The 14,355-nt window shown below is 46.0% G+C and overlaps 1 protein-coding gene across 2 annotated transcripts in view; it reads left to right on the top strand.

Annotated features, from left to right (window-relative positions):
• Positions 1-9,842, top strand: part of RAB6A (RAB6A, member RAS oncogene family) — a 61,946-nt gene extending 52,104 nt beyond the window's left edge. For both annotated transcript variants that reach the window (XM_075491319.1, XM_075491318.1), the window contains exons 7-8: positions 6,406-6,472; positions 9,601-9,842. In XM_075491319.1, the coding sequence (XP_075347434.1) occupies positions 6,406-6,472; positions 9,601-9,665 (132 nt within the window). In that variant the 3' untranslated portion in view covers positions 9,666-9,842. The remainder of the gene's footprint in view (positions 1-6,405; positions 6,473-9,600) is intronic.
• Positions 9,843-14,355: the final 4,513 nt, after the last annotated feature.

Below are 14,355 nucleotides of genomic sequence, written 5' to 3'. Positions count from 1 at the left end.
TCCATCCCTTTGACATTAAGGTTTTGGTTTCTGTGCGGTGCCGGATGTAGACATCTTGATGTTACCAATTCCAGAGTGAGCTCTGTCTTTACTAATGCCTCGTGTACGGCCCACCAGAGCTTCCTTGCTTTCTTTCCATCCTCTCTTTCAGGTCAGAGATGTGAATTCCAGTGTCACTTGTGTGCAGGCAGGTCCTGGAGACATGACTTGCAACCCACCTGCCTTCACTGCCCTAGGTCTGACTGCCAGGCAGGGTTAGCCAGAGCAGAGGCAGCCATCAGGCAGCTTGGGAGATGCCATGGGGCACTAGCCAGCACGCTAACCTCGTTCCAGTCTTGGTCAGGTGTTGAAGAATAATGTCATCTCACAGGTGGTGAATCTTAGTGCTGTTTGTATGGGCCCAAGCACTAGGGTTCTCCAAGGGATGCTGTCCACAAGGCTTCAAAAGCAGTGTTTGCCCCATTAAGGCTATGGAAGAAGCTTAAGTTCTTGTCCTGCTTGGGGAGGGTAATGGCTAAGACTTTTTCACCTCCTCGGCCGTGTCACTTGTTTGCTAGCTGTCAGTGGGAAGCCAGGGTACTTTTGAACTTGTGTGCTACTTTTAGCTTCTTGTTCATCCTTTTCTGCTGGAAGGCAGCACTGATAGGAGGAAAGGGCACTGTCTTCAGCTCTGCTCACTGTAGCTATCCTACAAATCCAGAGTGCCTGGCTTTATAGTGTGACCCCAGAAGGTGAGTTGCACCGTACTTCAAACAGCATGTATTTCAATGCCAGGCTCTTCTACCAAGAAAGAAATAGAGGGGAACATACTGCTGACAGGCTTTTTTTTGCCATTCCCCTGAAAGGGGACAGCTCAGAAGACAGCACCTCACCTAACACAGTACTGGGGACTGAGGTGGAAGTGAGTAATCTGTGGCTTGATTTAGAGGCTCAGAGGTGGGTCTCTGTGCAGTCGCTACAGAGAAGTACAGAGGATTTTCAGCCTATGTACATGCTGGCTGAAACCTGGACATGGCAGGCTTTCGTTTTATGACTTCTCTGGCATTTCTTTTCCCTGAGGACTGATCTGATGAGCTGCTGGGGCAAGCCTCATCTCTTCTAGTTGCACACTGTCAAACCAGATTGTACGTACAGCTGCTGTGTGCTGTTGGATCTGTTAAGGTAGAGCTGTCTCCAGTCACCAGGGTCCTATACACTTACTGTTCCTTCTGGCTTTGGGGAGGGGGTGTTGAAGGAAAAATGAGTGGATGATATTATGGAGTAAAAATGGTGATAGTACTATTCTGGGGTTAAATTGATGCAATAGAGGGGAACAAATTGGCTTTTGGATACTGCAAGTTTCAGCAAAGACTGATTGCCAGGGGAGCCTGAAGACTGAGGAGAGAAGTAGATAACTTGCTTCAGTTAATGCAGAGAATCGTAGTCTCTGATTCATTTTATTTGTCAGCCCTGAAGAAGCTTTAAAAGACTCTGAGATTGATGTTCTATCTCGGCAGTCTGTATTTCAGGGCATCTTACTATTAGTCTGTGGATTTCATGCCCAGAATATGTCAGGGTTCATTTTGCTGTCTTGTAGAAAGAGAGGGGAGGGAGAGCCCTGAAGACCTCCTTACAGCGGTACCTGGCACACTTCACATTTGCTCTCAAAGAGCCACAGGCTGAATATGGTATTTGGCAGAAAAACTTTCTCACGGCAGTAGCTAAAGGACCATGGCCCCTTGAGTAACCCTGTTTTTCACAGAGCTGGCTGCATCTAGCAGCTTGGCTCTTTCTCCTGTCTTTTGATTTTTGTCTATCTGATGGGCAAGAGTTATTCTTTGAGTTGCACGGCTTTCCTCGGAGAATGAGAATTAGGGAAACATTTTTGTTTGCTTTGCGTTGGGGAACAGGTTTCTTGCCTGGCTTTTCCATCTGGACAGTGATCCTCCTGTCCTTTCCATATTGCTGCAGGAGTGTTACAGTGAAAACTGTTTTATCCTTACAGTCGTTTGTGACACTGATCTGTTGGGGATTTATTGGCTGGAGCAGTAAGAAAGGCACAGTTTCGCAAATGAGTTGAAACTAATAGTGAGAGATGAGGGTTGTTTTCAGAGTTTAATCAGGAAGGAGATTGGAGGGTTGAATGCTGAAAGAGACTTTGTGTGCCTCAGTCTTTCAGATGGCTGCGTTTAACTCCTGCCTAGGGAAAAAAGTCCTGAATGCTCACCCATACACGTGTGTTTATATACACACACACGCACAAATACATATACATATATGTGTGTGTATATATACACTATATTATATAGGCATATATATATGTGCAACTGCCTGCGACTTTTTTCAGTGAGATAAGACTGCTGGCTTGGCTCCTGAAGGCACTGCGAAGCAGTAAGGTCCCTGCGTAGAAGGCTGCTTTCTAACCATCGTGAAGCTTCCGTAATTGGATTTGTTCACATATGCTGTGGATGATAAGCAGAAGGTTAATAAGAAAGAAAGTTGATTTTCTTAGTTGCCAAATTCCTTTTTTTAGTCAAATAATTTAGGGGAGAAATACCGCTAAAGGCATAATTTTATTCCTGCTCTTAATGTAAAGAAAGGATTACTGTATTTTAAACACTTAGCCTTTCTGTCAGCAGTGTGGTTTAAATGCAGTAATTCCAGTTGGTTCCCATCAGCTGAGGCTTTTTTGAGACTCCCCACCCCTCCCCTCTATAAACTGCATCCCTCGCTTTCTACGTATTGTACAAGGGAGAAATAAATAGCAATGCCACAGTTTAAAACAATTTTGGTTTTTTTTCGTAATGCTGTTTCCACCCAGGATCTCAAAGTGCATGACATCAGCAAAGAGCTGTATGAAATGGTGCATTTCCTTCTTTCTAGGAGAGCAAAGATGTCAAGCGAGCAACCTAATTTAGGCACGATCTGGTAGGATTGTGCCACACTCTGTTGCATATCCATCCTTAAAACTGATGGGAGGGGTTTTTTTTTCTCCCCCAAACCTTCAGTGTCAAGAACTGGATCAAAATTACTCTTAAGACTGAAGTATAAGAGCAAAAAAAAAAAAAAAAAAGGCAGTGTACCAGAAGGGTAGGTGAGCTAATTTGCTCCATTCTCTACCTCTAACGTATCACTTGCATATCAGCAGGGAAGTGTGTGTTGGAGGGGTGAGAGGTTTAACAGATTTTCCCCTGCAGAGCTAATAGGGATAGATGTAGCTATGAAGTGGTGTGCCAGAGAGGAGCGGAGTTTACCATATCATCTATTTATGCATTGACAAGACACCAGTACGCTTCGGAAAGCGTAACTGTAGATGGTATTTGAATATTTTGTGATGCAGTCTGGTGGCTGTCCAGTAAGCCTTTTTTCTTTTTTGCCCAGAAGTCCCAAAGCTGTTTTCCTTCATAAAATTGAAGTTGATATCCGTTGATCAACCCGTGAAAGCTTGCTGAATAATGAACGTTTTGAGAGTAGAAGTAATTTTAGGGACAAAGCCCAGCAAAGAACGAGAGTCAGAACCTTCTGTACCCAAGTGTGATCGAGTTGGGAAGTTTATTGAAGATGGTTAAAGGCAAACAAAGCATTGAGACTGCAAAGTGCTTACGGATTCAAATATAGTATTAGAACTTTTAAGGCTTCTAGAGGAAGATGAGATTGAACCTCAATTACTTCCTTGATCATCTCCAAGATGCAAAAAACCTTATAATGAATAGTCTAGTGCTATACTGAGTGAATGAAAAGCCTTTTGAAAAGTAATAAAGCTAAGAAGGTTGGCAGCGCTGTCCTCTTGTCTGATTGGAATGGCAAGGAAGAATAATGCTGACCATGAGGATATGATGGGAGATTGCTCTGAAAGTCCTCAGCTTGCTGCTTCTCCCCCATTTCACTCTTTCAAGCCAAAGCGCTCATGTGTGACTAGTTTTAAAATGCTTGGAAAATGATAGTCGCATTGCTTTTTCAAGCAGAGTTAAGAGTGAAGAGTGGTGGTGAGATGAGGCAAGTAGATACAGTAACAAGAAGTGGTGAGCTCAATTGATAGGACACTTTTTGTACAAGGATTACAATTAGATCAACGTCTAGTTTCCCTCTCTGTCAAAATTACCTTAATTCTGACCAGGAGGTCTCTCTCGTCTTTATACTTTTGGGTGGTCATGCATTCCTGCTGTCTGTTCAGCATCGGTGGCTGGTACAGTGTAGCATCTGGAATTTTGACATGCTCTTTGTTACTTCATTGTTGACATAGGAGAATTTGCCTAAACTTTTCAGTGAGGCTGGGAGGCTCAGGATAATGGCAGAGGTTAATGGAAACTTAGATGGGGATACTAAGTTTTTTTGCTTTGAAGTTTTTGGCTCAAATCAGTGAGATACGTCAAGAACTGACTTGCCAGACCCAGTGTATGCCCACAAAGTGGTGTTGCTGTTGGTGAAAAAGGGATGAGGATGCTGGAGATGGTTTCTAGAATGGTTATGAGGGACATGATGGGAACTGCAAAGGAATGCAGCTTTGCTGCCTTCTACCTGTCAGTTTTATCCTCTCCTCACGTAGTAGTCTCTTCAGTCAGTAACAAGCAGTGGTGACAGCAAAGGTCAGACACCAAAAAGCATAGTGTGTTTGTACTCCTGCCCTGCAAAGGTCACAGCTGCACCTGACAAACCTGGGGGCTTGTTCCCGATTAGCTTGGGCAGTACTTGTCAAGCCGACAAAGTTGTCTTAATGTCTTCCCAGCATCATTTGGACGCTCAGGGCCAAATTTGCAAAAGCACTTGGGCATTGATCTGCAAAGCTGTTCAGGTACCTACAGTTGTAATATAAACAGACTGACAGGGGCTTGGCTCAGTTTTCAGTGGAAAGTGGGTCACTGGGAATAAGTGGTTTAGCTTTGTGTCATTTGAGGAGAAGACTGAGATAATGTGCAATAATATCAATTTAACACATTAAGGCTGACGTCAGACTTGCACCCAAGCGTTTTGGGACTCCCGAGCTGCTGTCAGGCATGCAGTGGGGTGATTTTAACACACTGATGGATAGAGGTGTTGAGCGCTTGGAAACATCTTATGTCCTGGATGCTTGATGATGTGCAGGCAAGAAATACATAGTAGTAAGAATGTCTGTAACGGTGTAAAAACATTAATGCAACGTATGTCATCTGCTTTTCTATCTGTGTGTGTGCTGAGCGCATCAGCATGCAACCAAAACTCTACTAGGGCTGTTCTCCAAAGGTAAGAAACCATTAGGTGATCATTTGATAACCCTGATGAACAGCAAAGGCTATTCATCCGTCCATCAGATTTGTCCTGTCCTCTCCTCCTTCTGCGCACACCCTCGCCGAGGGATGCAAAAAAAAGAGAATGTTACTGTTGAAACTTGTGTGGTTCCTACCAATTGAAGATGGCAGCTTCTCGGAGAAATGACACTCAGCTGAAGGACAAGCCTTAACCGCGCTGTTCCTGTGCGGGAGAAGACTATCGTGGGCTCAGGAAATTCAAGTGAATTCTCATGCAGTAACAGTGAGCAAATCTGTAGGCTCCTTGCCCAGAGGGTTGGGGAAATGCCACGTGGTGGGAACCACAAGTCTGAGCCTTGGGGGCAAAGGTAGGAAATGTGGGAGAGGGAACTGGTCCCGTTCAGTCTTACCTCTCAGCCTCCTTCAAGTTGAATAAAACTATGAAGAGAGTTTGGAGCTAAGACCTTGCTGGGAAACTGGAGACAGTGTCCAAGCAAGAGGTAGAACAACTGCTTTGGGATTGCAAGTGCACTTGCCACATGTTCCTGTTTGGTGTTTTATACCCTGTGTGTGGGCTGGACATACGATAAGGATGGAGTGGATACCAAAAGTTGAGGGCGCTCAGAAAAGGATTGGGTAAATGCTTGAAAGAAAGATCCTTCGTCTGGGTTCACAGGGAGCCTGAGCCACAGATACGTGGAGCCTGGAAGAAGATGCTTAGGGGATGTCATTACATCCATGCCCTATTCTGATGCTCTTCTGTACGTGCCAGCTTGGCCAATATTGGTGACAGACTTCTGGATGTTGTCTTTGACTTTATCAGTGTGTCCATGCTCCTGTGTAACTAATACTCTGTGGAGGTGTGAAGGTTGAGTTTCCACCTGACGTGGGGAAGTTGTTGGGGTCCGTGGACTGTGACAGATGTGAGGTGGAAATGCTGGATTCCAAACAGAGCATATTTGCAGAGAAGGTGATAGAAGGTTTGCTGCTTGTAGCCAGTAACATTTGATCTTCAATAACAACGAAAATGTGGTTTGCCATTTCCTAAGAATAAAGGTTATATTTGGTGTCAGGCTTTTTGGTGTAAGCAGTGTAAATAGTACCAAAGGATGTATTGAATCATTGTTTGAACTGTATCAACTGGGGTGTGCGCTCTTTAAAGTACGATTGTTTTGATCTGTTCCCTGTGTGTTTTTTGCAGCTTTTCCGACGCGTGGCAGCTGCCTTGCCTGGAATGGAAAGCACACAAGACAAAAGTAGAGAAGACAGTATCCTTTATGCGTCTGTGCTGCGATTCAGCGGTGGCAAAGTGCTGCCAGGCATTACTGTGGACGAGGAAAATGGAGGCCCTGAATAACAAGGATGAAAGAGGGAGCGGTATCTCTCCTGCAGCCCTCAGTCAGCTTATGGACATCCCAAAAAGAGGCCTGAGAGGGGGAATAGGGGCAGGTAACCTTTGAGCTTGAAGTACTGAGCAAGAAGGCTTGGTGGGATAGAAGGCTGGGACTAGGGGTGTTAAGGGTGGAAGCATCTACTGTAAAGCAGGGGAAGCAGGGATGCTTAGGGCTATGAGGTAGTATAAAAGTGAGGACAAGTGAATGAGAGCTGAAGGGAGGACAATGGGAAGGTGCAGAAGGGTGTAAACAGATCCAGAAAGATTCTTTGCTTGGTGTTTGAGCAGGTTGGATGTGGGGAGAGAGGGGGAGACTGTGAAGTGGGAGAAAACAGCTGCAAAGACGCCTGAAAAATCTCTGTGGCTTTTGCAGAGCAGACGCTCAGATCTGACTTGCAGTATCCTAGAATAAGCTAGGTTGGAAGGGACCTCTATAGGTCCCTTCTCCAACCCTCCTGCTCAAAGCAGGGCTAACTCCAAAATCAGGCCAGTTTCTCAGGGTCATGTTCAGGGAAGCTTCAGACATCTCCAAGGACGGAGATCCTGCAGCCTCCCAGGGCAGCCTCTTGCAGTGCTTGACCCCAGGCAGCTCTGGGCAGCCATCGGTGTGGTGCGGGGGAGGAGAAGACTCAACTGAAGGGATCGGTCTTGGGCAAGGGAAAAGAGGTGGCATGAGGGATGGAAAAGGGATAAAGCTTTCCAAGCAGTATGGCTAAATCTGAATCGCTTACCTGGCCAGCTGGGTGTGTTTGGGGAGGGCAGTTAAGCCCATGCGGGTTCTTTTGTGGGTGGCTTGTGACAAAACTGTAGGAGTGGTTGTGGTTGTTCAGCACAGCTCTGAAGGTGTGAAAGAAGTTCCGTGATAACCGAGCCACTTCTTACAATCTCACCTGACTAGCCATTTCTGCTCGCTTGGAGTAGAGAGGAAAGGTAACGTAGAAGGTGGAGAGAGAGCTGCCTGCCTCTGCGCGCAGCTCCTCCTGCAGCAGGAGTGCTGGACGGGAGGTGGATGGACAAAGAGTGGGGGAGATCGTGGTGGGTACTTCCAGGTTGCTTTGCATCTTGATTGAAAGAGTCGATGAGATGCTGGAAGTGGGTGAGCTTTTTTTGAGGAGAGGAACTTTTTCAGGGTTGTCAGTTTTATTTGCAGCAGGGATCGCGTAGCTGGCAGCTGGTAAATGGAGGAGAAGCGGTGCTTTGGAGGAAGGATGCGGCAGGAACTGTAGGACGGGACGAGCCTGGTGCTGAAACTACATCTCCTGTCGAGTGTCTTACTGCATAGGGGAAAGGAGGATTTGGGAAGTTGTGGATTGCAACTGCTAAGGCACAAGCTTTGTGCGATATGGACTTGATTGATCAAAAATATTTTGTTATGCAGGTCACCAAAAGGTTAATGAGCAACAATCTTTATTAATGAGAGGAGGGTGGTAGAATGCACTGGTTGACGGGCCTGCGGTTTCCCTATCAGTGAGTTTGATCACCGGTCTCTAAATGGGAGCGCAATAAGGGCACTTTGAATTTGACTTCCTGCAGACTGCAGATAGCAGACATTGAATATGATTGTCTCCCAGACAGCTGCGCTAGGATTAACGGTGGGGGATTTTCTGTAGGCTTTTTTTGCAGAATGTCGAGGGTTCAAGGATCTTGAACTGCTCGTGCTTGGTGATGAAGCTGGCAAGGCTCATTTCAAGCATCTCTGACTCTTCAATGTGTATTGAGGTTTAGATCCGCGAAACAAACGGACCAAATATTTGAGATTAATTATTGGTCTTTTTGTTTCCCTTTTTGTGTTTATTTTCTCCTAACCTCTGTAAAAAAACAAATTCAACCCCCTAAAGAAATAAGTGGGAAGTACCAGCTGTGTGACCTATTTGCCTCTGTGTTAACTGATAAGAGAAACGCTTGGGACTTGTGCTGAACTGCCGTGAGTCGGATTTGGGGATTAACGTTCAAAGCTCCTCCTGTGAAAGGCTACGTAAGCGTTGTAACTCCAGGGCGTCAGTTGGGAATTGGAGTACCGCAAAGGGAGTAGCTTACCACAGGCTGGTTCAGAGCAGCAAGCTCTCCAGCGACCTTATGTTCTCGCTGGATGTTAGCTGCCATTGCGAGGGGTGCGTTCAGGGAGACGGCAGGGGTTTTGTTGGCTGGCGGTGGGGTGAGCAGAGCGGTTTAACTAGAGGAAGGATTGATTGGAGAGTTTAGGACGGCACGTATGGAGCATCGCATCTGCGAGCTGCGGGTGGTGTGAGTACTCGGGGGTTAGTGATGTGCACAGCGTGAGAAGGAATGGCCTAGCTAGAATATGCTGCTGGGGGATTCTCTTAGCAGAGCACGCGCTGCCATCTGTATTCACAGCCCTTTTTCAAAGCCTAACAGGCTCTCCTGCCTGCCCCAAAGCTGCGTGCAGACAGGGGAGTGAGAGGGAAGTACTTGCCAGTTGGCTGTGAAGTGTAGAGGAGCAGGAGTTTGCGAAGGAAGCGAGCTGTCCTTCCATGGGTTCCTCTGGGTTCCTGCTCTCTCCGGGGCTTAGCTGTTCTTGGAGCCAGCAGGCTGACCCCTTCCTGGGTGCCCAGCAGCTGGAGGGGCTGCTCTCGGTGCTGGAAGACTGAATCTGGCATTGATTTGAAGCCGCGGGTTTCGGAGCTGTTACTGGTTCCTTCTGAAAATGGCGATTAGACGCTTCAGCGTATAGATCTTTAATTACTCCAGCAATCGCTTTGGAATAAGAGGAGGTCACTGGGGAAGAGCAGACTCTGGTTAGAGACAGACATGTGGGGTCTGACGTTGTTTCTGCTACGTACTTAAGAACGTGCCGATGCCAGGGCAAGAGGGGCTGCTGAGAAACCTGTATCTTGACTTTGGTGTGAAGCCGGTCTTTTCAAGAGCTTTTGAAAAGACTTTTCAAGTACTTTGGGAAATACGGAACTGAAAAAGCACCGCCCTACCTGTGCTTGGTAGGGAAACCGAGTTGGATATCTGTTTGCCTTAACTTCTTTCTTCCAGTGATTGACATAAAACTGGAAAAGCCTCAAGAGCAGCCTGTCAGTGAAGGAGGCTGTTCCTGCTAATACCACGTGGCTTCTACCTTTCTCCAGAACATCACTGCTTTCCCTCCCTTTACTCTTCATTGACTGCAGTGTGAATATTGGCTTGAACCTTCCCCTTTCAGTAATAACGTATTGCAGTTCATCATCGCTGGCTGTCTCGTGGAGATGATCTATTAGCTTCACAAGCACACACACACACAAAGAAAATGTCAGTGTCCTCATTATTTATAAGAAAAAAAAAAAAGCCAAAATATTCCAGCATATTCTAGTTATAACTTTAAAAAAAAATTAGGTACAATTTCTTAATATTTGTTCCTTTTTTAATATGTTATGATATTGCACTTTGAAATGATGGAAACTGAGTAAGTTTTGAATTGGACTTAGACGAGATGTATGTGCAGAAGAATGCTTGCAAATCTTACCCACTTGATTTCTCTAACAAACTGGAAATGACTAGACAGCAGTCAGAAATGCAAGCAGAGGTGGCGTATGCCGAGGGTTAAATGCTTATCCTTACAATAATAAAGAAAAAAATCTAAAACCAAGCTCTTGATCTTTTGAGCAGAGATAGTCTGACTGGTTTTCAAACCCCCAAACGTTTTTGGAAACCAGCCTTCGCGGGGGTTTCGACACCACGAAAGGCTACTGGATTTTTTAGTTCTTGCAGAGGCAACGTGAACACATTTCCAAGAAAGCATACTGAGAAATACAAGGTGTCTTTCTGAATGAGATGAATGGCTTCTGGAGGATTTGGGGGGGAAGGAAAGGGTGGATGAGCATTAGCAAAACACTTGCAGGAAACAGGGAAATATGTTTTGAGTGCAAGATGAGTTTTAAGAGGTGTTTTTTTTTCTTTTTTCCTTTTATGTAGAACACCAATGAGGTAAATTATTACTGCCCGAGAGATGGGAACGTAACGTTTCAGCTGTTTGGAGGAGAAAGCGTTTTGCTTCTTTTTTTTTTTTTTTTTTTTTTTTTTAGGGGAAATACTAAGTGAATTCAGGACTGGCACTAAAACCTGCCGAAGTGGATTGAAACCTTTTAAATTTGGCAGAAAGATGAAAGAGCAGCCGGATTACCCAGTGGAGATGCTGTCTTCACAGGCCAGTTCACGGCTGGGAGAGAGGGGGCGGCGGAAGGGGGAATTGCACCCGCTTTTCCGTAGCGTTGTTGTAGGTTGACTGGGGAAGGGGTGTTTACTTTGATCATACAGAAATCTAGTCGAGAGATCTTAGATGGAAAGGAAGGGAGTGTGGTAGGATGGAAACCAACTTACGATTATGCAGATTTATGCCTTTATTTTTTAGCATTTTTTTATGTTCAGTCTTCCAAGTTGGTTTAGTTTGGTTCACTAGAGCTGTATAGTTTGGTTAAACGATGAGTAATTTAGTTTTCTATTTAACTAGGCTTACAATTAACCGTTTTTCTTCGATATTTATTTCTTGGCTTAATTTTTTACTATTTTCAGTAATTTTCTGGTTTGTTTTGCTGCGGAATCTGTTTAGAGCTTTGCTGATGTCGCGAGATGTAGCTACCCGAGAAACACGGAATCGAACACACTAGAAGTGCACCCTTTTAATCTTTACTAGTCATTGTGAAGTTGCTGTGTAAGTTAATAAACACAATTGTAAATACATTGTTTGCTGGGCGAATATGGCTGAGTTACAGTGCAGGAAGGAATTCTTGAGTCTGTGTTGCGATTGCTACTTAAACGAACAATTGCAAGCAAATATTCAGGCTCCTCCTTTGTTCTCTTCTGCCCCTCTACCATCTAAAATAACCAACCGGGGAAGAGAAAGGGAATCGTCCTCACCACCACTTTCACCAGGAAATGGGCATAAAAGATTTGGAATTCTTCATTCCTGAAATGAATGCTAGACTCGTGCCCTGCCCTGGGTTTATAGCAACTCTGCACAACGATAACTTAAAGGCAGAATGAGATGTAAAGTGCTTTTATAATGCAATATTAAAGGCAAGTTTTTTTGACGTGGCATGTCTTGAAATAAACATCAATGATATGTGACAAAGGATCATTCTTTATTTAAAAGAAACTCTTGGGGGGAAGGAAACCTGGCTACTTTTCCTGTATCGTACTGTTCTTGACTGTGCAAAAATGGTTCATCTTGCTGCTTTTTCATTTCGTTTTGGGTTGGTTTTTTTCCCTTTGGTTCTTCATGCAACTTACGTTGGTCATCATTTGGCTCTTTTCCGCAAGCACATACTTTTTTTTTTTTTTTTTTTTTCTTCTGATATCACCAAACCCCTACGTTTCCCATAGTTACGAGCTTTAAGCACTGCATTTGCAAGGAGCTGGCTTAGCACCTACGGGTTACGATGGACGAGCAGCTCGGCTGCTTTTCATGGAAGCCGCTCGTGGAGAGCGGCTGCACGTCTGGGAGCAGGTTTGTTCAATGGGCCCGTTAGAACTTGCTCTAAAAAAAGGGTCTCGAAAGGAGTGTGCCCACGAGCTCTGTGTTCGGTGGTTGCAGGAACAAGGATGACTCGTCCGTTGTTTGGCACTTATCGCTCAGGGGGGCCCTGAGCTCTGCTCAGGACAGCCGGGTACGTTTGATGTATGTATGTCCTTGCTGATAGTCAGTGCTTAACGTGACGACAGGAATCAATCCTGTCCTAATCCCAGTTTTCCAGAGAAAAGACACTTCCAAAGTGAGCACAGGAGCAACAGTCTTTTTTTTTTTTTTTTTTTTTTTTTGCACCATAATTCCTCGCGCCATCCGTCTATCAGCTTTTAGGTTTTAATTTTATTTTGCTCCATCGACATGGCCAGTAGAACCACGGGAACAGACTTTTTTAAATGATGATTTTGTAAACAGTGAAGGTTTCTGCTCTGTTTCTTTTCTCCTCCCCACTCTGGCTTGATTGTTGTACAGTACATTACGCAGCTATTCCATGACTCACTTTTTGTCTTGATACAAGTAGTTGAAGAAATTGTATAAGGGGAAAAAGGTTCCTTTTCTTCATGTTGGAATGTCACTGGTACCTCAGCTCTGTTTGATAATATGAAACAACAACAACAACAACAACAACAAAATCTTTAGCGCTTGAACTAAATAAATACCTGTCTCATTGGAAAGCTCTGGGTCTCTTCTCTAAGTATGTCCATCAGAACGCAGGTTCGTGGGGGTGCAGGGCGTCAGGCTGCTGCTTCTTGCTTGTGCTTTTTGGGTTTGGAGTGCTGCAGGAGGCTTTTTTAAGGGCAAGAGTAAGCTTTTCCCTTTCTTTTTTTTGGAGGAAAGATGGCGGAGTTGCGTGCTTACTGTTCCTCCAGTTCTATATGGTCTCTCTGCGATTGTTTCCAGCGATCGACGAGTGATATCGAGGACAGAGAGCATGTCCTCTGCCTGCTGCAGCTGTGCCTTTCCGGTCCTTTCTCGCTCTTGAAATCCAGCCGTTTCCTCCGTTCCCTGTCACAAAGGTGATTCGGGCGCGTTGCGCGGCCTCACCGCTGCCTGCTTCAGCTTCCCTGGGTGCCGGCTCTGCGATACCCGCTGAGCGAGGGTGGACCAACCCCACCTTCCTTGAGGAGGATCCTCCTTAAGCCTCCACCTTGCTGGAGATGGCAGACGAGGGCTGCGGGGACGGGTAGGTGAGTACCAGTAACCGACGCTCTTTGACGGAGTTATCCTTGTCTGGTATTCTAGGGAAATTAACTGGTCTGGGTCTGGTAACAGCAGCAGCCTAACCTCTGTCGCTTGTTCAAACTCTTTGATATTAAAAGGAGCGTCGATAAATTGGTCGTTAAATTTAACAAGGAAGAAACTTGAACGTAGTCTTGTAGCTGTGGAGATGTGCTGGAATTAGCGTTATGGGAACAGCCATATGGTGAGGCCGTATGGGGACAGGTCACTGGGGGGAGCTTCTGTTCCTTGTACCTGGCACCTCCACCTCCTGTCCTGGGTGGGAGCACAGCCGGAGAGCTGCCCGAGGGCTTTAGGAATGGGAGGACGCACCTGAAAACAACACGTTCACCTCGCAAAAGTGAGTTTAGGATTAATCTGTTGGAAGGGGCTGAACTTAATGTAAGCGGGTGTTGTCTCCTGAGTAGCACTGAAGCGTGATGGTCTCCATTCCTCCTTGCTGCTCCCCGTTGCTGTTGAATTATCTTAATGTTGCTGTTGTACGTAGCCTGCGGGCTGTCACCTCAAATACTGGTATCCCAATTTCCTACCTCTAAAAGGGGGCTGGATTAAACTGGAGAAGGGGCTGTCTCTGGGCAAGGCATGGTCTGGGGGCACCCATCGGCTCCGGCGTGGGATGCTGGTCCTGGCCGCTAGCTCATGGCTGCAGCGGGTCAAGCTCTCTGCTCCCAAACTTCCTGGTTTTTATTAGCTATAAAGTCGGATCGGGAGTGTCTGGTTCGGATTAGAGGGTGCCTCACGCTGGCGTTTGCTGATGGCTTCTTTGTCTGCTCTGCTGGTAGGGTCAGCCCTGATTTTGCCGGGCTGGAGGAGCCGCAGCATCCTCCTAGCAGCGTCTGCAGAGCTGCTGCAGCAGCAGCCGCCACTGTCCCCTCGCTGCACGGTGTTGGTTTTGCTTCCAGCGCTGAAATCTTCAGCGGATGAGACCGTGAGAGGGCTCTACCTGATGCAGCAGCACCTTTTTCCATGCTGGGCATGTACCAGCCCCAAAAGGAAGATTGGGGGGTGGGCAGGCTGCTTCTCGCTGTGCTACCTGCAACGTGGCTGCGGCG

The sequence above is a fragment of the Mycteria americana genome, chromosome 1, assembly GCF_035582795.1.
Source record: "Mycteria americana isolate JAX WOST 10 ecotype Jacksonville Zoo and Gardens chromosome 1, USCA_MyAme_1.0, whole genome shotgun sequence".
Classification (NCBI taxonomy): domain Eukaryota; kingdom Metazoa; phylum Chordata; class Aves; order Ciconiiformes; family Ciconiidae; genus Mycteria; species Mycteria americana.
The sequence above is the reverse complement of the archived record's forward strand: the minus strand, read 5'-3'. Positions and strand labels throughout refer to the sequence as shown.